At 44.5% G+C, this 26645-nt stretch overlaps 1 protein-coding gene across 1 annotated transcript in view; it reads right to left on the bottom strand.

Moving 5' to 3' along the window:
* The window catches only part of LOC124039800 (plexin domain-containing protein 2-like), a 184894-nt gene extending 158811 nt beyond the window's left edge, over positions 1 to 26083 (bottom strand). The window contains exon 1 of the mRNA XM_046356188.1: positions 25563 to 26083. Within this exon, the coding sequence (XP_046212144.1) occupies positions 25563 to 25662 (100 nt within the window). The 5' untranslated portion in view covers positions 25663 to 26083. The remainder of the gene's footprint in view (positions 1 to 25562) is intronic.
* Between the last annotated feature and the right edge of the window lie 562 nt (positions 26084 to 26645).

Genomic DNA, 26645 nt, shown 5'->3' with positions numbered 1-26645 from the left:
GTAGGAAAATACTTTCTGTCTCTCTCTCTCTCTCTCTCTCTCTCTCTCTCTCTCTCTCTCTCTCTCTCTCTCTCTCTCTTTCTCTCTCTTTCTCTCTCTCTCTCTCTCTCTCTCTCTCTCTCTCTCTCTCTCTCTCTCTCTCTCTCTCTCTCTCTCTCTCTTTCTCTCTCGCTCTCTTCTCTCTTTCATTCACCATCTGTCTTCTCCCCCTCATCTTTATCCATCTCTTTCTATCGCTCTCTCAAGAATTATCCCCTAATAACTCATCTGTGCCATCAGTTTACCTGTTAGGAGAAACATCGTCAATATTTGGCAGCTGTGGATGTCTCTGTGTAGAGTGACTGCTCAATATTCTCTCTCGCTATCTTTCGCTCTCTCTCACACACAGAAACACACACACACACAGAGAGTCAGTCAATGCCATCCGAGTGAGGGAGACTGACCTTTTAATAAGCTCTGTGTGTTCATCCATCCATTTAGTTTGTTGAATCCTAATTACTTCCAGAAATAATGTGCAGACAATAAAACAGTCGTTCCCTCGGCATCTGTATTTCTCTCCAGGCTCTGTTTGGGCTCATCTCCAAAACAACTCGCAGAGGAAAATGTTGCCAGGAAAATGACTTCTCTGCATGCGGACATCTCATCCAGAAAAATGGAAATAGCATCTACAGTGGGGATTTTGTTGTTCTCCAAGAATCACTCATTTGCTTAGAAAACATACACTTCCCTTACTGGGAAAGGCAAAAAAGAATGCCAAACAAGAAATGTATGTTGTTTCTCCTCATCAGTTGGTCGATATATTCAGCACAAAGTCAATAGAAAAGACTTGTACAGCATGCATCAAGGAGCAGACAGTTCTTTGGATTGGACACTTGATGTTTGACCGGCGCCTCTGATAGGCCTACTGGCAGCCCAACAAAGCTAGGGCCAAAAAGATTTAAACAGAGGATAAATTGAGAGACCGACAGATCTTGGATTAAATCCCCCACAAACCTTAATTTATTGCATTAATAAAAGGCGCCGAGACGGAGTTTGGTTAGCAGCTCACAACGCCAGAGCCGTGATAATGCACATTGCATTGGCACCTTCGTCTACTTTGCCCGGCAGTGCTGTCAGAAGGGAAAGGACCCAAGAGGGAGAGAGTCAGGCTGACACTTCATCAATATCTCCATCCAGACACCCCCCTAGGCTCAGCAGGAATTGGATGTTTTAAGAGACGAGTCATCCTCTGTCCCCATAGATCATAGAGGCTGGTGTGGATGAGGGAGGGACGACGGCTAATAATAATGGCTGGAAAAGATTACAGATCGAAGGAAACGGTATCAAGAACAAGGAGAGCACATCTTTGTGTTTGATGCCGTTTCCATGTACTCCGTTCCAGCCTTTACAGTGAGCCTGTCCTCCCGATATCTCCGCCCACCAGCCATGCTTCCTTCCCTTCACCGCCCACGGACCAGTCAGCACTGATGGTTGAGTGACGTCACGTCTACAACCTGTCGTGGCCCCTTCATTGGAGGAGGGCGCATCAATTACTGGTGTGTAATGGCATGACTAATGAATTCGTAATTAATCTGCCAGGATTAATTTGCTCTCTATCGCAATTAGTGTCATCCGGGGTCCAAGTAGAACAAAAGACAGTTAATCAGAGTCAATTAGGAGTATTGTTGATGAGATTAGTGTGGCTCACCACCACCTGAGAACTTCCCACTCATCAAAACCACTTGAAATATACACAAGACCAGAGGGACATTACAACTGACACATAGTGTGTGTCACAAATGGGACCCGATTCCCCATGTTGTGCACTGTGCATATGAAGACCTAGCACACAGGGTTAGTCCTGTGACCTCCTCTTCATTTACAGTTGAAGTCGGAAGTTTACATACACTTCGGTTGGAGTCATTAAAACTTGTTTTCCAACCACTCCACAAATGTCTTGTTAACAAACTATAGGTTTGGCAAGTCGGTTAGGACATCTACTTTGTGCAAGTCATTTTTCCAACAATTGTTTACAGACAGATTATTTAACTTATAATTCACTGTATCACAATTCCAGTGGGTCAGAAGTTTACATACACTAAGTTGAAACTCAGTGCCTCTTTGCTTGACATAAATCAGCCAAGACCTCAGAGACAAAATTGTAGACCTCCACAAGTCTGGTTTATCATTGGAGCAATCTCCAAATGCCTGAAGGTACCACGTTCATCTGTACAAACAATAGTACGCAAGTATAACACCATGGGACCATGCATCCATCATACTGCTCAGGAAGGAAACACATTCTGTCTCCTAGAGATGAACGTACTTTGGTGTGTACTTTGGTGCGAAAAGTGCAAATCAATCCCAGAACAACAGCAAAAGACCTTGTGAAGATGCTGGAGGAAACAGGTACAAAAGTATCTATATCCACAGTAAAACGAGTCATATATCGACATAACCTGAAAGACCGCTCAGCAAGGAAGAAGCCACTGCTCCAAAATCACCATAAAAAAGCCAGACTGCGGTTTGCAACTGCACATGGGGACAAAGATCGTACATTTTGGAGAAATGTCCTCTGGTCTGATAAAACAAAAATAGAACTGTTGGCCATAATGACCATCGTCATGGAAGAAAAAGGGGGAGCTTGCAAGCCGAAGGACACCATCCCAACTGTGAAGCACATGGGTGACAGCATCGATTTGTGGGGGTGCTTTGCTGCAGGAGGTACTGGTGCAGTTCACAAAATAGATGGCATCATGAGGTAGGAAAATTATGTGGATATATTGGAGCAACATCTCAAGACATCATTCAGAAAGTTAAAGCTTGGTCGCAAATGGGTCTTCCAAATGGACAATGACCCTAAGCATACTTCCAAAGTTGTGGAAAAATGGCTTAAGGACAACAAAGTCAAGGTATTGGAGTGGCCATCACAAAGCCCTGACCTCAATCTTATAGAAAATGTGTGGGCAGAACTGAAAAAGCGTGTGCGAGCAAGGAGGCCTACAAACCTGACTCAATTACACCAGCTCTGTCAGGAGGAATGAGCCAAAATTCACCCAACTTATTGTGGGAATCTTGTGGAATGCTACCCGAAACGTTTGACCCCAAGTTAAACAATTTAAAGGCAATGCTACCAAATACTAATTGAGTGTATGTAAACGTCTGACCCACTGGTAATGTGATGAATGAAACAAATCATTCTCTCTACTCTTATTCTGACATTTCACATTCTTCAAATAAAGTGGTGATCCTAACTGGCCTAAAAATAACTGGCCTAAAAACAAGACATTTTTACTAGGATTAAATGTCAGGAATTGTGAACTTCCGACTTCAACTGTATCTTGCTTAGAAAATACACTAACCTTGAACAGCTCTACAGACCCAGGCATACTATTCAGCTCCTTTTACCTGGTTAAATAAACGTAAGCAAAGGGAAACCACAAAAGCGGCCTTTGAACATTCTCCTTCCAATATTCAACAGCACATGCTCAAGGCAATTGCTGAAAACTTCAAAAACCCGAGGCAAATAAAGGTGCTAGCTGCGAGGAAAAACAACCAATGTTTTTACAACCAATGTTTCTCATTCAGACCAGCCAATTCATTATGAAATGTCTTCACTCCACCACAAACTTTGATTTAGTGTTCCTGTGCAATTGAAATAGTGTGGACCTCTGAGTCATGTGTAAACTCTACCACACCTATGGCTCAAGAGGGGAGTTGTTTGTTCAACTCAGACTGTACAAATTTGCATCCCAAATGGCACCCAATCTACGTCCCAAATGGCACCTTATGGGCTCTGGTCAAAAGTACAGTACTAAGAAGGAAGTAGGGTGCCAATGGGGACAAATGATCTCTCCACAGAACACAATTAACTCTGAGAAACGCCACGGGGCATTCCACAGGATTAACACAGGCCTCACTGAGAAAGTCTCCGGTTACCTGGGCAGAGCTTCCTGCCAGTCACTACCAGTCACATGCACACACCTACCTTTACAGTACAAAGCCTAAAAATAAGGCTCTGTGTCGGAGTTGAGCTCCAGGAAGCCTCCCAGGCAGCCAGTAAGAAGAGGCGTGAGCCTGAGAGCACTTGGCAGCAACCACACAGCCTTTACCAGAAACTCCTGTTGTTGATTCCCATCCTTGTCATACATCTTAATCAGCCCTCCCTATGCATGGTTTATCCGGGTCGTATACAGTTGGGCAAAAAAGTATTTAGTCAGCCACCAATTGTGCAAGTTCTCCACTTAAAAAGATGAGAGAGGCCTGTAGTTTTCACCATAGGTACACTTCAACTATGACAGACAAAATGAGGGGGAAAAAATCCAGAAAATCACATTGTAGGATTTGTTTATGAATTTATTTGCAAATTATGTTGAAAATAAGTATTTGGTCACCTACAAACAAGCAAGATTTCTGGCTCACACAGACCTGTAACTTCTTCTTTAAGAGGCTCCTCTGTCCTCTACTCGTTACCTGTATTAATGGCACCTGTTTGAACTTTAAAAGACACCTGTCCACAACCTCAAACAGTCACACTCCAAACTCCACTATGGCCAAGACCAAAGAGCTGTCAAAGGACACCATAAACAAAATTGTAGACCTGCACCAGGCTGTCCGACACCCATCGGAACTGGTCCCGAACCCAACCGCAGTCCCGCAATGTTATTTTAGATGTGTAGTTTACTTTGCAGCCCCGGTCCCAGAATTGTTCTTACCCATTATGTTAGGCCATTGATATTATTGGCCTACATCTGCCAATAGGGTAGACAGTTTGAAACAGAGTGGAGTTGGGCCAGGAAATAGGAGGAGAGTGGACACTTATCTGACTTGAGCTACTTTTTGTATAATTTTTAGGAGCAGGACGTTTTGCAAGCAGAGTAAAATATATTCACGTCCAGTCAATGTCAGAGTCTAAAGACAACTGCACAGTGTTTCTCCGCCCATATAGCCTTGTCTACAGGCTATTTAATTGACACGACACATACAGGCGCACTTGATCTCGCACGCCCAGGAAAAGAGAAGAAAGATAGGATACTGAACATAAATCATCAAGGATTAGGCTATTAGAGTTTATGAATATTTCAACAGAGGTGTTTTTAATGCGCAAGATAATGCAAATTGCCTTCAAAACAGAGAAGACAACCGTTTCGAAATAATCTTGCACAACTTTGGGAACGGGACCAATTTCAGGCAGAGAAAAAATAAACGTGTTATCAATATTTATTTCCAGTCGATGTCGGAGCCTAAACTATTGCCTATAATATTTAGGAAGTTAATTAACACTGAAAGACAACTGTGTATGCTTCTCTGCCCATGCATATAGCCTATAGGCTATTTCATTGGCACCACGCAGAAGCATATTTTCTCTCGCACACCCAAGAGAAGAGAGGAAGGCTACTGAAATTGCAGCAGAATTATCCTATGAGCGTGTGTGATTAGTGAGACAAAGAGGTGCTTGAAATAGACTGACGGTGACTCAATACTTTCTATCGGCACATGCAGGTGCAATGCAGCTCTGAACTTGTATAATAAGAAACGGTCATTTTCCTTTTTCGAATGCGACTCAGGTAAACAATCACAGTCATCGTGTTAACGAAGACTCCCAGGGAAGTTTTTTTTGCTTAATCTTTCTTTTTTTTGCCATGGTGTCATAATGTCCGCCAGAGGTTGATCACTCCTCTACATTGTGTAAATCTTTCTAATCATTAGGTTAATGATCATGAGGCTAAGTAAGAATCCCAGAGTAGATATTTGGTTTGAGTGAGAGTCCAAGAGAAACACGCATCCTGTGGATTGTGGGGAGGGAGGGATGAGTTCTCTGCCGACAGCCCGTGTCCCAAATGGCATCCCATTCCCTATGGGCCATGGTCCAAAGTAGTATAGGGACTAGGGTGCCATTTGGGACCCATTTAGACAGGGGCAGGGTCCCAACAGCTGGGAAACATCAGGACAGGTCAGAAGCGCCAGGCAGCGAGCATTCGCTCAAACAAACACTGTTGGCTGATGGGAGAGTCCTTGAACCAGGATCCTCCCTTTCCAGGCAGCTCCTCAGAGTCCCTTCGTATCTCCTGATCTGCTGGCCTACACCAAAACAGCAACCACTAAGTAGATCACCGGTGAAACTATCACACTTTTAGGCACAGGAGTTTTTTTCTAGCCCTGTGACTAGGGAAAACTCCAAGCCTAACTTTGGAGCCACTACAAGCAGAGCTGCGCTCGTAATCCCTCTAGGCGTTTAGCCCGCAGTATACAGTATGCACAAACAAATGACCAAACAAACGTTTTCCTCTTGCTTTCCCACACGCACGATAGGCGACACACTTTCTCAGTTCTCCCCCGGAGGCAGGCAGACACTAAAATCGGAGCTCATTTATTTTCTCCTGCATCCAGTACTCCATCAAATCAATTTAACACAAATTACACGAAGAGGAGCCCATCTCTGTGAATGGAGAATGTGACGACGACCAAAATAACACCCATACAGTAAACACCCATATGACAATGAAATATCATCTCAAAGCTAACTGACTGTGGGAATCGTCCTTGTTATCCGTAAGGAAAATGTCTTAAAAGTTATAGAGAGAGACAATATTTACCCATTTGCTGACAAGAGGTGGTAGTTCACAAAAACATGACTTTGATTTCAGCATCTGTCCTCCCCATTTCTGACCCCAAAATGTACTTGTGGTAGTGTGAATGATTTTCTTTTAACCCAAGACACTTCATTGACTGTTATTGCCACATGGCATGTTTGCTGGTTGTAAGGATGAGTTTGTTTGGGAGAGGGAGAGACATTTGGCCAGCAACACAGCCTCTTTCCAGGCACAGAAACAACGACTGGTGTTGTTGCTCTCAGAACGGAGCAATCCCATAGTTCTGCTTGGACTTGCAGACAGTTCAAAACATCTTTACCACTAATATTGCTGAGTACAGAGCAGCATCAACAGTAGAACAACTCTAAGTGAGAAGCTGGCAAGCTGAATACCCTTGGAACTTTGTTGGAAACCTTTCTACCTTTACACTGAATTATTATTCCTGGCAGGTTTCATGTCATATTACAGCAAAGGAAGAAAATAAAATAAATGAGATATGAAAATAACTGATGATTATCATTCCGAGTTTGATATGAAAACTCAAATAACAGATCAGGATACAGTTGGCAGTGGATCAGGAGAGAGGTTTCTGTTGAACTTTACAGAAATCACTATTAAGTGCTGGAGAAAAGAAGAGAGAGAGAGGAAAATAAAACTTTGAAAGAATGACAACACCAGACACACTCCTAAATACTCTGTCTCTTACACGCACGCACGCACGCACGCACACACACACACACATGCTACAAAGACATGTATAGCAGCATGTTGTTATCCCCAGATAGTGACACAGCTTGGTCTGGTACAAAGGGGAGCCACTGCTCCCGCTGGGCTGGGGAAATGAAGCCTGCTGACATGCCGTGGTGAGATGGTCCTTCCCTGGCCCTTTGTGTTCCGTTCAGCATGCCTGGGCACACTGAAAGGCCCCTGAAGGCCCTGGCCCTCCTTCATGAAACACCCAGAGGGGTTATTCAATACTCCACACTCTCCCATGACTATCAACACTCAACACACACACCAAACACACAAAGAGAGAGAGAGAGTTAGAGAGAGACAGAGTCACTTGCTTTCGAAATGTAAACACATGTTTCCCATGCCAATAAAGCCCCTTTGAATGGAACTGAATTGAATTAAGAGAGAGAGAAAGAGAGAAATACAGAGACAGAGACAGAGAGGTATATAACTGTCAACACAACACACACACACACACAAAACGGAGCACGGGAGAGGGAGATGGAGAGAGAGAGTGGTGTACAACTGTCAACACTCAACACACACAAAATAGATGGAGAGAGAGAGTGGTGTACAACTGTCAACACTCAACACACACAAAATAGATGGAGAGAGAGAGAGTGGTGTACAACTGTCAACACTCAACACACACAAAATCGAAGGAGAGAGAGAGAGTGGTGTACATATGCACATACAGAAACGCACATATACACAAAGTGAGAGAGAAAAGACAGACAAACAGACAGATACACACACACACATACACAGACACACACTTAACAGGACGTTCTCGGTTTCCCTCTCCACGGGGTCCGTCACAAACAAACATCTATGTTCCACGACATTAATAAAAAGATAAATTGACAGTACCAGTCAAAAGTTTGGACACACCTACTCATTCCAGGGTTTTTCTTTATTCTAACTATTTTCGACATTGTAGAATAATAGTGAAGACATCACAACTATGAGATAACACATATGGAATCATGTAGTAACCAGAAAAAGTGTTAAACACGTCAAAATATGTTTTAGATTGTTAATTCTTCAGTAGCCACCCTTTGCCTCGATGACAGCTTTGCACACTCTTGGCATTCTCTCAACCAGCTTCACCTGGAATGCTTTTCCAACCGTCTTGAAGGTGTTGCCACATATGCTGCGCAATTGTTGTCTGTTTTCCTTCACTCTGCGGTCCAACTCATCCCAAACCATCTCAATGGTTGAGGTCAGGTGATTGTGGAGGCCAGGTGATCTGATGCAGCACTCCATCATTCTCCTTCTTGGTCAAATAGCACTTACACAGCCTGGAGATGTGTTGAGTCATTGTCCTGATAAACAAATGAGAGTCCCACTGAACGCAAATCAGATTGGAGGCGTATCGCTACAGAATGCTGTGATAGCCATGCTGTTTTAGCCATGCTCCTCCATGCTTCACAGTGGGAACCACACATGCAGAGATGATTCGTTAACCTATTCTGCGTTTCACAAAGACATGGTGGTTGGAAACAAATATCTCAAATTTGGACTCATCAGACCACAGGACAGATTTTCACTGCTCTTGTTTCTTGGCCCAAGCAAGTCTCTTCTCCTTCTTGGTGTCCTTCAGTAGTGGTTTCTTTGTAGCAATTCGACCATGAAGGCCTGATTCACGCAGTCTCCTCTGAACACTTGAAGTTGAGACGTGTCTGTTACTTGAACTCTGTGAAGCATTTATTTGGACTGCAATCTGAGGTGCAGTTAACTCTAATGAACTTATGGCGTTCCTCAAGAGCCAGTTTCATCATAGCGATTGATGGTTTTTACGACTGCACTTGAAGAAAATTTCAAGAACTTCCAAGAAATTTCAATTAACACCTGTTAATTGAAATGCATTCCAGGTGACTACCTCTGGTTGAGAGAATGCCAAGAGTGTGCAAAGCTGTCATCAAGGCAAAGGGTGGCTACTTTGAAGCATCTCTAATTTGTTTAGTTACTACATGATTTCATATGTGTTGTAGTTTCATAGTTGTGATGTCTTCACTATTATTCTACAATGTATAAAATAGTAAAAATAAAGAAAAACCCTTGAATGAGTTTGTGTCCAAACTTTTGACTGGTACTGTATAGTATGCCATCAGGCAAACGCTTTTATCCAAAGCAACTAACAGCCATGAATATACGTGAGTGAGTATACGTTTTGTATGCATTACCTCATTGAGGCGGCGTGCTAACTGACGCTACCCACCTGGGACCACTAATACGGAGTATACAAAGTAGACAACACAGGCTGATATTACCGTTACACAGGCAGACAGTTCCTCTGAGGCAGCAAGCTGCTCTCTCTCTGCTCTTGTAAGAACCAGTAGTCTGCTGAGCTGACTCTTTGTTTAACTCAGGGATATGTGTTATACTTGCTGAAGTGTATCATGTTTCAGAGCCATGCTCCTTAATCTCTCTGTGACTGGCTGGCTGCTTTTTAGATGTTGCTTTAGCTAAGGTCAAAGCAACGCTGTATCACTGTCTGAAGAACTACCCGCTCCCCTTTATGAACTCGGACAATGTAATGACTGTAGGACCAAGGAAACGTATCCAACGTTGCTCCTAACGCTTCATTAATATAGGTTCAAAATATGTTTTTCCCAAAAATTCTTTCCTCCGACAGGACGACTGATGTGTTCACGTACTGCCTCTATGAAATGGCCATTTCCAGCAGCTGTGAGGTATTTGAGAGCTCAGCTACTTCCCATGATTTTGTTGATCGCTGAGGACAATATGCAACCGTACATGATTGAGTATGGCCTTTGTAATGCGGAACAGACTATACAGGTGCAACATACTTCCCTTTATAACCCATGCCCTATTACCATGTGGTCTTGCATACTACCATCCCTAACTCACTCCACACTATCACCCCTCTACACTAGTACCCTTGCATGCTCAGGAAAGAAAGCAGAATATAGGGAGAGGTAAGGAGTGCACTCTCCCCAAATCTCCTCTCCTCCTTTGTCATCCCACACTCACATCTGCCCTGCATGCGAATGAAGCCTGGTGAAAATCCTTCCATCTCAGAAACACATTTATCTTTCTTGTTAAGATTATCCAGCTGAGCCAAAGGAAGCATCGTACAGCTGCTGGGACAGCCAGGCGACAGATAAGGCTCTACCTGTGGATTCATCTCTGTTTCGGTGGCTGGTCTGAGATCAGATGTCATAGACTATGATAAGCCTTTCCTGCTGGGCTGTTTATCAAAAGGTTTATCATGCATGGCGAATTGAATTCTAACCATTCAGTTCTATTAACAGAGAGAGCACTCAGTTAAGCCCATTCAGATCCAGTTTATTCAATAAAAGTCACTTATAGCCAACACCAATCCTTCAATCCACCAATTCCTGCTTTCTCAACATTTTATAGGGGGCCTAATCAACCCAATCCAGTCTTAAGTGCTTACATTTATCTAATAAACACAAGATTAAAGCACAAAACATGCCCCACTGAGAGTGATTACTGTAATTCTAAGAAAAGGCTAAGAAAATGACTGTGTGAGACAAAGGGCAGCGACGGACATGAAAGAGACTGGAAACGGCACGAAAGACAATTCCTGTACATAAATAGCAGCTTATCTGCACTGGGTTTCATTAACCACTGCCTTCTTTACTTTGTCTCTGTACCTATTGAGCACCTCTCACCCCTCTCTCTCTCTGGCTCCACCCTTAAAGATCTACCCTATGTCCCCTACCCCCCTACATCCAGAGGGGTTCTTCGCGGAGAGAAGGGGTGGACCCGAGATGACAGGGGTCCGAGGTGTGACCAATGCGAGAGCCTGGTGTTGCCCTGTTGCAGTATGGGACCGCACCGTTCGAGGTCCTGTGTGGCATAACGGGCTTGACACCATATATAGAGCAAAGAAAGACAATGACCCACAACAGCCATTCCTCGGCTCCAACCACCACACCCCCGTCCGTCCATTCATGGAAGCTTCAGAGAGCCAATAAAGAGACTGGACTTGAGTCACAAATTGCCCAAACAGCCCTATTGGCCCTGGTTAAAAGTAGTGCACTGCATAGGGAATATGATGCCATTTGGCACTCATCCTGGTTCATTGTGACCAGATAGAGAATGTGCAGTGAGAGACAGAGAGAGAAAGAGAGAGAAATTCCTTCCGAGAAAGCTTATAAACTTCCCGCACTTCTCCTCTTTCAGACTCAACATCATTTTCTTTCAGAGCGGACAGAAAGAGCTCTTTTGTGACCAGTTTTGCCAGTAAGACACCGAAGACACCTTGCCAGAGAAGTTTGATGGACTGTATTAGCCGTGAAGGTCAAAACTGTATTGGATTTTTGAAGGTTATGTGTAGCGCTGCTAAGAAACCACTGCATCAACTCTGTGTCTGAGTGTGTACAAGTGTGGCTTGTATCTGTGTGTGTCTGTGTCAGTGTGTGTCAGTGTGTGTATCAGTGTGTGTGTGTGTGAGAACGGAGGCAGCCTGTGGCACTATGATGGATGAGAAGCAGGGGCCCCAGAACTAGTGTCGTGGATAACTGCCTGTCATGGTTAAGTCACTCGCTAACTGAGAACCCATTCAACTCTGCATAGCACAAAGCAGCACTGAACAGCACTGTCCCTGAATCCCATACAACAGAGCACTCCCCTTCCACATGGCATTCCACAAACAACCACAATCTTAGCACATTGACAGTCCTCAACGCAGGCATTTAAATCAGACCACATAGTTAGCGAGCAGCACACACTGAAGTGGCCTACACTATCTCTCTCTGAGAGGGAACCAGAGTGAGAATTAACCCCAAAATCATACCTTCTGTTTTGATCAGTGTGAGCGTGCCACTGGCATCCCCACAGGCATCACATCACATGGCTATGAGGATGAGTGGGAATGTTTCAAAGAAATGTGTTAAGCCCATGGGGTCATCTAATGCCGTCCAGATGTAAGCCACAGCTCCTCTCACTGATAACTATGAGAGGAAGTGTGTGTGTGTGTGTGTGTGTGTGTGTGTGTGTGTGTGTGTGTGTGTGTGTGTGTGTGTGTGTGTGTGTGTGTGTGTGTGTGTGTGTGTGTGTGTGTGTGTGTGTGTGTGTGTGTGTGTGTGTGTGTGCATGCGTGTGTGCACGTGTGTGTGATGTGTGTGTGTGGCTGTGCGTATGTGGCTGTAGCCAATAAAATGTGTTTATCTTCCCTGTCCTCTGCTGCTGTGGATGCTGGCTAATGAAATGACAGAACCAGAGTGTGTGAGTAAGTCTCCACGTGATTTGTACACAACAAGGTCCCAGATACCAGTGAACTTCAGATTGGAAAGCCTTAAGAGAAGTTATCAACATTCTAAAATGAATAGATTTGGTAGAATGTTTTGAATTATTTTGACCTCCCCACATTATAATTGAAAGTGTAAACTCTAATATAGCCTCCTATGCCGTGTTCAATTGCTGGTCGGAACTAGGAAACCATGACATCTCCGACTGGTTGAAGTTATACACGTGCCACGTTCAACCAGTTAGCAATTCGGCAGTGTCCAGGTTTCGACAAGCACGTGAACGCAGCACTGGCTAGAAAGGTTATTTCAAACACATTATCGCTAATAGCAGCTGGTTATGTCATGTTTTGTCATTTATTATCTTGTCTTGTCCCTGTGCTTCCCATTCTATTCGTTTCCCTCTGCTGGTCTTATTAGGTTCTTTCCCTCTTTCTATCCCTCTCTCTCCCCCTCCCTCTCTCACTCTCTCGCTCTCTCTTCTCTCTATCGTTCCGTTCCTGCTCCCAGCTGTTCCTATTCCCCCTAATCAATCATTTAATCTTCCCACACCTGTTCCCGATCCTTTCCCCTGATTAGAGTCCCTATTTCTTCCTTTGTGTTCCGTTCCTGTCCTGTCGGTTCCTTGTTTAGAATTCACCGTGCTGTGATTGTGTATCGCCCTGTCGTGTCGTGTTTTCCTCAGATGCTGCGTGGTGAGCAGGTGTCTGAGTCTGTCTGGTTCGAGTGCCTTCCCGAGGCAACCTGCTGTTCACCTGCTGTTCAAGATCGAGTCTCCAGTTGGTCCTCGTCATTTCGAGTGAAAGTTGTGTTTTTTTTTGTTTGTATTCACTTTTCTGGATTAAAGACTCTGTTTTCGCCAAGTCGCTTTTGGGTCCTCTTTCACCTGCATGACAGAAGGAACCGACCAAGGAATGGACCCAGCGACTTCAGACGCTCGTTACACTGCCGTCGAGATCCAAGGAGCCATGCTCGGCAGACACGAGCAGGAATTGTCTGCTGCTCGCCATGCCGTGGAGAACCTGGCCGCTCAGGTTTCCGACCTCTCTGGACAGTTCCAGAGTCAACGTCTCGTGCCACCTGTTACTTCCTGGCCTGCCGAGCCTCCAGAACCTAGGGTTAATAACCCACCTTGCTACTCCGGGCAGCCCACTGAGTGCCGCTCCTTTCTCACGCAGTGTGAGATTGTGTTCTCTCTCCAACCCAACACATACTCTAGAGAGAGAGCTCGGGTTGCTTACGTCATTTCACTCCTTACTGGCCGGGCTCGAGAATGGGGCACAGCTATCTGGGAGGCAAGGGCTGATTGCTCTAACAAGTTCCAGAACTTTAAAGAGGAGATGATTCGGGTTTTTGACCGTTCAGTTTTTGGTAGGGAGGCTTCTAGGGCCCTGGCTTCCTTATGCCAAGGTGAACGGTCCATAACGGATTATTCTATTGAGTTTCGCACCTTTGCTGCCTCTAGTGAGTGGAACGAGCCGGCGCTGCTCGCTCGTTTTCTGGAGGGACTCCACGCAGTGGTTAAGGATGAGATTCTCTCCCGGGAGGTTCCTTCAGATGTGGACTCTTTGATTGCTCTCGCCATCCGCATAGAACGACGGGTAGATCTTCGTCACTTTTGGGCTCGTGGAAGAGAGCTCGCATCAACGGTGTTTCCCTGCTCCGCATCGCAACCATCTCCCTCCTCTGGCTCAGAGACTGAGCCCATGCAGTTGGGAGGGATTCGCATCTCGACTAAGGAGAGGGAACGGAGGATCACCAACCGCCTGTGCCTCTATTGCGGAGTTGCTGGACATTTTGTTAATTCATGTCCAGTAAAGCCAGAGCTCATCTGTAAGCGGAGGGCTACAGGTGAGCGCAACTACTCAAGTCTCTCCATCTAAATCCTGTACTACTTTGTCGGTCCATCTACGCTGGACCGGTTCGGGTGCTACATGTAGTGCCTTGATAGACTCTGGGGCTGAGGGTTGTTTCATGGACGAAGCATGGGTTCGGAAACATGACATTCCTTTCAGAGAGTTAGAGAAGCCTACGCCCATGTTCGCCTTTAGATGGTAGTCATCTTCCCAGTATCAGATTTGAGACACTACCGTTAACCCTCACAGTATCTGGTAACCACAGTGAGACTATTTCTTTTTTGATTTTTCGTTCACCGTTTACACCTGTTGTTTTGGGTCATCCCTGGCTAGTATGTCATAATCCTTCTATTAATTGGTCTAGTAATTCTATCCTATCCTGGAACGTTTCTTGTCATGTGAAGTGTTTAATGTCTGCCATCCCTCCCGTTTCTTCTGTCCCTACTTCTCAGGAGGAACCTGGCGATTTGACAGGAGTGCCGGAGGAATATCATGATCTGCGCACGGTCTTCAGTCGGTCCCGAGCCAACTCCCTTCCTCCTCACCGGTCGTATGATTGTAGTATTGATCTCCTTCCGGGGACCACTCCTCCTCGGGGTAGACTTTACTCTCTGTCGGCTCCCGAACGTAAGGCTCTCGAGGATTATTTGTCTGTGTCTCTTGACGCCGGTACCATAGTGCCTTCTTCCTCTCCGGCCGGGGCGGGGTTCTTTTTGTTAAGAAGAAGGACGGTACATCTGCCCTGCGTGGATTATCGAGGCTGAATGACATAACGGTTAAAATCCTTATCCGAAACACATTTATGTCATCAGCCTTCGAGATTCTGCAGGGAGCCCTTTAAAGTTGGACCTTCGTAACGCTTACCATCTCGTGCGCATCAGAGAGGGGGACGAGTGGAAAAGGCGTTTAACACTCCGTTAGGGCATTTTGAGTACCGGGTTCTGCCGTTTGGTCTCGCCAATGCGCCAGCTGTTTTTCAGGCATTAGTTAATGATGTTCTGAGAGACATGCTGAACATCTTTGTTTTTGTCTATCTTGACGATATCCTGATTTTTTCTCCGTTCGAGATTCATGTTCAGCACGAACGTGTTCTACAGCGCCTTTTAGAGAATTGTCTCTACGTAAAGGCTGAGAAGTGCTCTTTTCATGTCTCCTCCGTTACTTTTCAGTTCCAGTTTATTTCCAATGAAGGCATTCAGATGGATTCCGCTAAGGTCCAAGCTGTCAGTGATTGGCCCGTTCCAAGGTCACGTGTCGAGTTGCAGCGCTTTTTAGGTTTCTTAATTTCTATCGGCGTTTATCTAATAAACACAAGTTGCTGCCCCTCTCACAGCTGATTACTTCTGTCAAGACGTGTTTTAAGTGGTCCGGTTCCGCCCAGGGAGCTTTTGATCTTCTAAAAGAACGTTTACGTCCGCTCCTATCCTCGTTACTCCTGACGTCACTAGACAATTCATTGTCGAGGTTGACGCTTCAGAGGTAGGCGTGGGAGCCATTCTATCCCAGCGCTTCCAGTCTCTAAGGTTCATCCTTGCGCTTATTTTTCTCATCGCCTGTCGCCATCTGAGCCAACTATGATGTGGGTTGAACTTCGCCATCCGAGCCCTAGGCGAATGGCGACAGTGGATGAGGGGGCGGTCCTTTGTCGTTTGGACAGACCATAAGAACCTTGAGTACATCCGTTCTGCCAAACGACTTAATGCCCGTCAAGCTCGAGGGCGTTGTTTTTGCTCGTTTCGAGTTTGTGATTTCTTACCGTCCGGGTAGCAAGAACACCAAGCCTGATGCCTTATCCCGTCTGTTTAGTTCTTCTGTGGCTTCTACTGATCCCGAGGGGATTCTTCCTTATGGGCGTGTTGTCGGGTTAACAGTCTGGGGAATTGAAAGACAGGTTAAGCTGCACTCACGCACACTGCGTCGCCGCGCACTTGTCCTAGTAACCTCCTTTTCGTTCCTGTTTCCACTCGTCTGGCTGTTCTTCAGTGGGCTCACTCTGCCAAGTTAGCTGGTCATCCCGGTGTTCGAGGCACTTTGCGTCTATTCGCCAGCGTTTTGGTGGCCGACTCAGGAGCGTGACGCGCCGTTTCGTGGCTGCTTGTTCGGACTGCGCGCAGACTAAGTCGGGTAACTCTCCTCCTGCCGGTCTTATCAGACCTTCCCCATTCCTTCTCGACCATGGTCTCACATCGCCCTAGACTTCATTACCGGTCTGCCTTTGTCTGCGGGGAAGACTGTGATTCTTACGGTTGTCGATAGGTTCTCTAAGTAAGCACATTTCATTCCCTCGCTAAACTTCCTTCCGCTAAGGAGACGGCACAAATCATTATGAGAATGTATTCAGAATTCATGGCCTCCCGTTAGAAACGCCGTTTCAGACAGAGGCCCGCAATTCACGTCACAGTTTTGGAGGGAGTTCTGTCGTTTGTTTGGTGCGTCCGTCAGTCTCTCTTCCGGGTTTCATCCCCAGTCTAACGGTCAAGCAGAGAGGGCCAATCAGACATTGATGCATAGACGCAGCCTTTCTTTCAGAAACCCTAGCGTCTTGGGCAGAACAGCTCCCTGGGCAGAATACGCTCACAATTCGCTTCCTTCGTCTGAACCGGGTTATCTCCATTTCAGAGTAGTCTGGGTTACCAGCCTCCTCTATTCTCATCCCAGCTTGCCAGTCCAGAGCCCTCCGCTCCAGCGTTTGTCCAACGTTTGAGCGCACCTGGAGGAGGGTGAGGTCTGCACAATCGTTACAGGGCACAGACTTGAGAGTCCTCAACGCAGGATTAAAGAGTCCAAGGTATTGTTGCGGCCAGAGAGTGTGGCTTTCCACTCGCAACCTTCCTCTTACGACAGCTTCTCGTAGAATTGACCCGCGGTTCATTGGTCCGTTCCGTGTCTCCCAGGTTGATCAATCCTGCCGCTGTGCGACTGCTTCTTCCGCGACATCTTCGTCGCGTCCATCCTGTCTTCCATGTCTCCTGTGTCAAAGCCCTTTCTTAAGCACCCATGGGGTCTTCTCCCCCCTCCCGTCCTTGTCGAGAGCGCACCTATTTACAAGGTACATAAGATCATGGACATGCGTTCTGGGACGGGGTCACCAATACTTAGTGGATTGGGAGGGTTACGGTCCTGAGGAGAGGAGTTGGGTTCCGTCTGGGACGTGCTGGACCGTTCACTCATCGATGATTTCCTCCGTTGCCGCCAGGATTCCTCCTCGAGTGCGCCAGGAGGCGCTCGGTGAGTGGGGGTACTGTCATGTTTTGTCATTTATTATCTTGTCTTGTCCCTGTGCTTCCCATTCTATTCGTTTCCCTCTGCTGGTCTTATTAGGTTCTTTCCCTCTTTCTATCCTCTCTCTCCCCTCCCTCTCTCACTCTCTCGAACTCTCTCTTCTCTCTATCGTTTTGTTCCTGCTCCCAGCTGTTCCTATTCCCCTAATCAATCATTTAATCTTCCCACACCTGTTCCCGATCCTTTCCCCTGATTAGAGTCCCTATTTCTTCCTTTGTGTTCCGTTCCTGTCCTGTCGGTTCCTTGTTTAGAATTCACCGTGCTGTGATTGTGTATCGCCCTGTCGTGTCGTGTTTTCCTCAGATGCTGCGTGGTGAGCAGGTGTCTGAGTCTGTCTGGTTCGAGTGCCTTCCCGAGGCAACCTGCTGTTCACCTGCTGTTCAAGATCGAGTCTCCAGTTGGTCCTCGTCATTTCGAGTGAAAGTTGTGTTTTTTTTTGTTTGTATTCACTTTTCTGGATTAAAGACTCTGTTTTCGCCAAGTCGCTTTTGGGTCCTCTTTCACCTGCATGACAGGTTAGCTGGTTAAATGATGGTTAGCCATGTGTTAGCAAAAATTTACAGTGGCTTGCGAAAGTATTCATCCTCTTGGCATTTTTGTTGCCTTACGACCTGGAATTAAAATAGATGTTTTGGGGGGGGTTGTATCATTTGATTTACACAACATGCCTACCACTTTCAAGATGCAAAATATGCTTTATTGTGAAACACACAAGAAATAAAACAAAAAATAGAAAACTTGAGCGTGCATAAATATTCACCCCCCCCAATGTCAATACTTTGTAGAGCCACCTTTTGCAGCAATTACAGCTGCAAGTTTCTTGGGATGTGTCTCTATAAGCTTGGCCTATATATATACTGACATTTTTGCCCACTTTTCAAGGCAAAACTGCTCCAGCTCCTTCAAGTTGGATGGGGTCCACTGGTGTACAGCAATCTTAAATCATACCACAGATTCTCAACTGGATTGAGGTCTGGGCTTTGACTAGGCCATTCCAAGACATTTAAATGTTTCCCCTTAAACCACTCGAGTGTTGCTTTAGCAGTATGCTTAGGGTCACTGCTGGATCGTGAACCTTAGTCCCAGTCTCAAATCTCTGATAGACTGAAACAGGTTTCCCTCAAGAATCTCCCTGTACTTAGTGCCATCCATCATTCCTTCAATCCTGACCAGTTTCCCAGTCCCTGTCGATGAAAACATCACCACAGCATGATGCTGCCACCACCATGCTTCACTGTGGGGATGTTGTTCTCGGGGTGATGAGAGGTGTTGGGTTTGCGCCAGACATAGCGTTTTCCTTGATGGCCAAAAAGCTACATTTTTGTCTCATGTGAGTACCTTCTTCCATATGTTTGGAGAGTCTCCCACATGCCTTTTGGCAAACACCAAACGCGTTTCCTTATTTTTTTCTTTAAGCAATGGCTTTTTTTCTGGCCACTCTTCCATAAAGCCCAGCTCTGTGGATTGTACAGCTTAAAGTGGTCCTATGGACAGATACTCCAATCTCCACTGTGAAGCTTTGTAGCTCCTTCAGGGTTATCTTTGGTCTCTTTGTTGCCTCTGATTAATTCCCTCCTTGCCTGGTCTGTGAGTTTTGGTGGGCAGCCCTCTCTTGGCAGGTTTGTTGTGATGCCATATTCTTTCCATTTTTTTTATAATGGTTTTAATTGTGCTCCGTGAGATGTTCAAAGTTTCAGATATTTTTTTATAACCCAACCCTGATCGGTACTTCTCCACATCTTTGTCCCTGACCTGTTTGGAGAGCTCCTTGGTATTCATGGTGCCGCTTGCTTGGTGGTGCCCCTTGCTTAGTGGTGTTGCAGACTCTGGGGCCATTCAGAACAGGTGTGTATATACTGAGATCATGTGAAAGATCATGTGACACTTAGATTGCACACAGGTGGACTTTATTTAACTAATTATGTGACTTCTGAAGGTAATTGGTTGCACCAGATCTTATTTAGGGGCTTCGTAGCAAAGGGGGTGAATACATACGCACACACACTTTGCCATTTTTTTCAATTACCTTCACCAATTTGGACTATTGTGTGTATGTCCATTACATGAAATCCAAATAATAATCCATTTAAATTACAGGTTGTAATGTAACAAAATAGGAAAAACGCCAAAGGGGATGAATACTTTTGCAAGGCACTGTATGTCCAAGTGTAGAATGCTTACAAGCAGCCATAGGCACATGCCGCACTGGTAGCCTATTCACGCGTGCTTTTTCAAAGCCTATGTTAGATATTCCAGTGAGTGTAATTGGCTCCAAGGTGTGTAGCTGAAAAATAAAGTTGACATCTTTTTTCTAGCGTAGGTATGTAATTCAACATTAGTTTATTCTGTTGTTGCTAGCGATATTTTTGGCGGACTCCCTGCAGTAACTCAGCGGACCCCTAGGGGGCTACAGATCCCCAGTTGAAATCCCCTGCCATACAATGTAAAATATGGTCAGTCAATGCTCTGACACGGGATGCACCTCACTGGATAGCTACTCTAAAAATAACGCCCTATATAGAACAGAGGGAGAGAGAGAAGCACCTGGAAAGATCTCTGAAGTTGTGAATTTCTCCCAGCCTTTTAGAGGTTGACAGATAGATCCCTTTCCATGTGTTTGCTAGTAACTGTTGATGAGGTTAGAAAACTTTGCTGCATTCGAGGAAAAACGGGTAGTGGTTGGAATCGATGGCGTGGTAATTATTTGATTCTATAACCTCAGGGTGACACTTTAATCCACGCCTTATCTCTGAAAGGCCCAGATCCTGAGTTCTCTAGATAGAACGTGAGCTCCTGATTATTCTAACAAGGATCTAATATCAGATGATCCACCTGCAACACTGACTGACCAAGGAGATTGATTGGCTCCATGTACCAAGACAAAGTACCTGACAATATCTATTGTGTGTGCGCGTGCGTGCTTGCGTGTGTGCGTGCATGCGTGCGTGCGTGCGTGCGTGCGTGCGTGTGTGCGTGCGTGTGTGTGTGTGTGTGTGTGTGTGTGTGTGTGTGTGTGCGTGTGTGTGTGTGTGAGTACTTGTTTTCCTACATTATTAGGACCACAATGTCCTAACATTTCACCCGAATGTCATGATAAGGTAGGAAAGCAATAACTTTTTTCAGGTCCTGAATTTGTTCAAATGCAATTTTAAGCTTAAGGGTTAGGTTTAGTGTTTTGGGTAAAGGTTAGGGTTAGGGTTAGGGTTAGGGTTAGGGTTAGGGTTAGGTTTAGGGTTAAGGTTGGGTTTAGGGTTAGGGTTTTTGGGGTTAGGGTTAGGTTAAGGGTTACATTTTAGCGGTTAGGGAAAATATGATTTTGAATGGTCAAACATTTTTACACCGAAATTTCACGAAAACAAAGCTGTGCGTGTGCATGCGTGTGTGTGCACGTACATTTCAAACAATCACATACTAATAGTAGTTTTTCTCTCTCAAATAAAGACACATTCAGAAGAGCTCTCCAGAAATGCCCACAGACACACAGAGGCGGCTTTAGTTTACTGTCACTGTCAGGAACCATACATTTCTCGAACCACTATCCGATGTGTGATGAAATTCCCCTGACAGCAATTAATAGTCTCTGGGAAACAGGAGCATGTCTGTAAACAGAACCAGTGTTGGCATAAGGTTCCGCAGTTGCATGCTTCTGAATAAGTGAACTTGAGAGTGTGCACTCAACCACTAGAGCCCTGTGGAGATTGGAGTCTTCCCTGTTACAAAGGCTCATGGGCTGTGTTGAAATGAACGGAAACGATGCCGTACTACACGACCAGTTTGAAAATGGGGGAGGGATTGTGTTGTGGGTTGGGGAACGCTGTCAGCATGGCTACTGCCCTTGAAATACATCACTCATTGCTTCAAGCCACACCTCGCCACACTCACCAAAATGGGAGCAAAAGTACCTCCGAATCTGTTCGGGAACGTACAGTAACATTTTCGGAGAAACGTGTTGTTTAGTACAAACCGTTCCACAAAGTGGCAAACGTTCAAGCAAATTCAACACACCTCTGGTTTTCCCGCACCTCCCTTGCCACTGCCTTCACCTGTCTCCATTGTTCATTAGCACCATTGACTATTTAATTAGCAACAGTTTTTTCGCTCCATTCTTCCTTATTCCTGGTGAATACATGGGGCAGCCAGCTTATGTTTTCCTTCCCATGTGGTGTGTGACTGACAAGTGAGTACTTTCCATTCTTGAAGAACATGTATAAATGTTCATATTAAGATCCTTTTCATTTCCTGTCAGTCCATGTATAGTAAGATCCATTTGTTATTTATCCCTGTTGCACTTGTCAGTCATGCTTGTGTGTTAACATGTGTTTATCTCCCTCCTGAATTTCTCTAGTTAAACTACAACGTTATCCTGCAACCCTTCCCCATGTGCTCATATGTCTGTGCAATAAACTCCCCTATGGATTCCTGCTTCATCTCCTGACCTCATTTCATCTGCATCTTATCAATGAGCCATGGTGGCACTTTGAACTCTGCACCAGTCAAACCCTGATTACAGTCCACCTTTTCTATACATCCACTAGAGGCCTATGGAGATTGTAGTCTTCCCTAGGTGGACTCACCCACTAGGGCCCTGGTGGACAGTATGACCGTGTCCACTAGAACCCATGCTGGAGAGTGTGGATTATCAAGTTTCCTCACTCAATTTAAAGATTTGCATCTCCTTCAGGAATCACAATACTTGTTACTCTAAATTATGGTTATTGATTGTGGTGTGGTTGTTGAACATTGGAAGTGGAGACTGACAGACTGGTACAGGTTGTTCTAGGTAAACTCAGAGGAAAGAGCAACTCTCCCATAAAGCTTAAATACCCGCACATCTTATCTCTCTACACTCCACAACAGACGTCCTCCAGTGAGGTTTGAACTTTTACTGTCAAATGATATCCCAAGTATAAATATAGTAAAGTACACACACTAGATAGTCTTGAAACCCCAACCCTAGGCAACTCTGCGACTCTTTTGGGATACGGGAACTTCGTCAATGAGAAAAAAAAGAATTCTGCGAACAAATCACGAGGCAGAACGTCATGATTCAAAACAAGTGTGCAGGCAAAACCTTTGCAGTGGTTTTAGGTAAGGTAGTTGGTGTAAACTAGCCACTTGCGAAGTTCACTCATTAAAAATGACCCCTGTGATCTCCGTCTTGCTAGCTATTTTGTATTTTATTCAAGTGGATAAAGTATTGACATAGTTCCTCTATGCCAAGTCAATCATTGAAATCAGCCCCTTTTCCCCTGTGTTGCCTAGGGTTTGGGTTTGAGACCACACGCTAAAGGATAAAATGTTTTGAGCAATATATATATCTTTTTTTAGACAACAAATATTAAGGAGTAGGTAATTCAATGACTTGCAGTGGAGGCTCCTCAGAGGAAGAAGTGGAGGACCATCCTCCTCAGTGAATTTCATGAAAATAAAATGTGTAAAACATTCAAAAGGTTATACTTTTTTAGATAAAAAAAATATACTCACGTCACCAAATAATTGATTAAAACACACTATTTTGCAATGAAGGTCTACAGTAGCCTCAACAGCAATCTGTATGGTAGCACCATGTTGTAGCTGGAGGACAGCTAGCTTCTGTCCTCCTCTGGGTACATTGAATTAAATACAAAGCCTAGGAGGCTCGTGGTTCTCAACTCCTTCCATAGACTTACACAGTAATTAACAACTTCAAGAGGACGAAATTAATCTAGTACTGAAATAATAAGCTACAGCTTGCTAGCACTGCAGTGCAAATGTGGTGAGTAGTTAACTGAAAGAGAGAGAAAGAGCAGTTTTGAACAAATTAATTTCCTCCAAAATGAAGGAGAAGCAAGAGAGAAATAGAGGTCGAAAGAGATTGTCATTTTTTTTTCAATTTCAGGATCACTTACTTAGCTAGCAAATGCAGTTAGCTAGTTTAGCCTACTCAAACAACCTGCTCAAACAGAGGGATGCTATGTTAGCTAGCTGGATATGACTATCCAACACAATACTGGAACTCTTCCAAGTCATGGTAAGCTTTTGGTTTTACTAATTTATTGCCACCTGGGCCCACTGGTGTAATTGCTTACTCACTGTAAACTGTAACGTTACTGCATGATTGTAGCAGGTTTACTAACGTATTAGTTATATTAGCTATGTTGACTATAACGTTACTTTAGCTAATATGGTGACAACGATGTAGGCTATGTGTGGCGGTTATGATATGTTTTGGCTTGGAAAGGTTTCTTCACCTGGTCACATACAGCTGATGTGATGTGCATTGAAGTCCAGAAGCAAAGGGACAAGGTGAGAGGAGGAGAGTGCATAGATGCAAGAAGGAATAGAACGTGGTTGCTATGAAAGTGAACTGTGTTTACACGTGATCAAGGGTGTATTAATTCCACCGATTCTGTTGAAAAACATTTCTTAAACGGAAGCAAATGGAACAAAACGGGAATGAACATACCTGAATTTGTCCAATAGAAACTCTTGTTTGCAACTGTTGGACTAATGATTACAACCTATATCAGCTAGATGGCAAGAGTGTGCAAGGCGGCATTGAATGTGTCACTGTCTGTAACCTCAATTTTTTCTCTCAACCTGTGTGCACTATCGTTGCAAACATTCATTCATTGGCTAGGTTGTAGCAACCTCATGATGGGTATAGGGAAAATTTGAATATCATGTAGTAGCCTAAACCTATCGCTTTTACATTGAACTGGGTGGATGGAATACGAATGACAGTCATCCAATATGCTGTAATAGAAATAATAAAAAGGCTGATTACTTTGTGTAATGGAAATCTGATGCCATTGATCTCCCACCTTGTTTGAGGAACAATGGAGAAGCACAAGAGGAAAGGCCAGTCCCCCCCAGACAGCACTACCACTGCCAGGGCCTGGTCTTATCTGGGACCAGTCTTAAAGTGCACTCCAGTCACTTAAACTCAGATGGTTCGAGGGGTGCACCACTGCCAAAACCCTATTGCTCTTTCCTATCATGGAGACAATCATTTATTGAAGGATTTTGTGAACATGATAGTTGGGCCAAAGACTGCAGGTTGTTGGATTTTTATAGGATACCACAATGCAAAACGTTTTTATTTGATTTTCAAAAATCCTACCCTAGATGGCTATATTCATCGAGCCCTTCATGAATCACATCTAATACATTTAAAACATCAAATGTGATCATGAAAATCGAGACGAAATAAAACACGTTCAACACTTCTTACAATATACTATTATATAAATAAGTATGACAGCACGTTGGGACATAGGCTGTGCTGTGCTCATTTTTATAGTAAGACGATTAAAGTCTCTGACATAGCCTATATAACAGCTGGATCGATCACTGAAATAAAAATAGCAGAGGACAATAGCTTGCACACATTCAATAACAGCAGTCTTCAAACGCGGACGCGCGCAGCACACACACACACGGACGCACACCACGAATCTCATCAACCACACAAATCTTTATAACCCATTTACAACGTGATAAAAAAAGATGGACATCATTTCTGGTGGTCGTGGATGCTGATGGTTAGATTTTTTTGTAAATCGCAATATCACAGCATTAATCAAAACTATATAGTCTAGGTTATCATATAAGTTGGTCTTTACCATACAAAACATTTTCTGGCAATCTTAAAGACAGTAAAATATAGAGTAAATGCGTCTACAAATAACCTCGTTTCATTGTTGTACACCATTAGAGCTATAGTGAAAAAAATGGCACCATATTGAACCATATTACACCACAACGCACTTGGCAATAATAAATAAAGCAATGTAAACGTTTCTCGACAGGACATTATGCATAGTGTTTTATTTTATCATTGTCTCTCCAAATATGGAGAGGTCTTCATGGTGCAAATATTAGGTAGTGTGAGGTCTTACCGTTTGTCAGGTCCCCTCCAGGCACTTGAAACGCATTTCCAAGAGACTGCAAAACTAAAACAACTCCAACAACAAGGTTGAATATTTTCACCCCCGACATATCCGAGATTCACGACTGATTGCACTGCTCCTCTTTTTAGAATGTGTTTTCTATACACCAAAGTCGTAGGGGGTCCAAAACGTAGACTCCACTCCGTAACTCTTCTCGAGTGTAGTCTGCAAGACAGCCTTTTGCAGAGAAAAACCTGTCTGCGCTGTTCGCTGGTTTACAAACGGCAAAGATGATGTGTGGTGTTTTGTTTGTGTGTGAGAGAGGACCCTAGCCACCACTAAAACAAGCAACACGGTTCAAAATATTGAGGTCATCCCAGCTCCGCAAACATAGGTCTCATTCCTACCCGGGAAAGAGGAGGTGTAATGTGAGTTGCGTTCTCAGAGAGGACGGTGAGCTGCCCCCGCTCCCTCGTCACACCAATTCACCACCACCAATATAGTGTTTTGCTTTTGACAGTCAGTGCAAACCACCAGTCCCACAACAATGCCGTGCCAGACTCGCAGTTGATGCGCGTATTCTCTATTCTGGAATATGGTATCCACCAATAACTGCATAGTAATGGCCCTTTTTGTGACACACAACAGGGACATATCACACTCTAAGGCAGTTTCTTTCATTAAACTTTTTTTTAAACAATCAACCATACAATCTGTTGAAAACACGCTATACTTATCGGTCATAAACTGCTTGTGCTTGCGCGCTCACTTTGCGCGCTCCTAATGACCTATGCTAATGTCTGATATTGAATTGTCTAATATTTCTGTCTTTTCCTAAAAATACTAGTATGCATTTATTATTTGCACGAGTCTTGTGTGAAAATATTTTGTCATTACAGTCAAGATATAGCCAACCATGCGTCCCTCTGCTGATGGGTGATACAAGTAGGACCTTCTTAGCGCCTGATTGGACGGTAATGGCGCCCTCTTTTGGGGAACGACTGGCCAATTTCCACAAGAAGGTCAGGAAAAATAGGGACTGTAGGCGTTATCATTATCTTCCAATAAAACATAATAAAATAATTGAATAAC

This window comes from Oncorhynchus gorbuscha, linkage group LG07 (genome assembly GCF_021184085.1).
Source record: "Oncorhynchus gorbuscha isolate QuinsamMale2020 ecotype Even-year linkage group LG07, OgorEven_v1.0, whole genome shotgun sequence".
NCBI lineage: Eukaryota > Metazoa > Chordata > Actinopteri > Salmoniformes > Salmonidae > Oncorhynchus > Oncorhynchus gorbuscha.
Note: the sequence above shows the minus strand (reverse complement) of the source record. Positions and strands in the feature narration are given on the sequence as shown.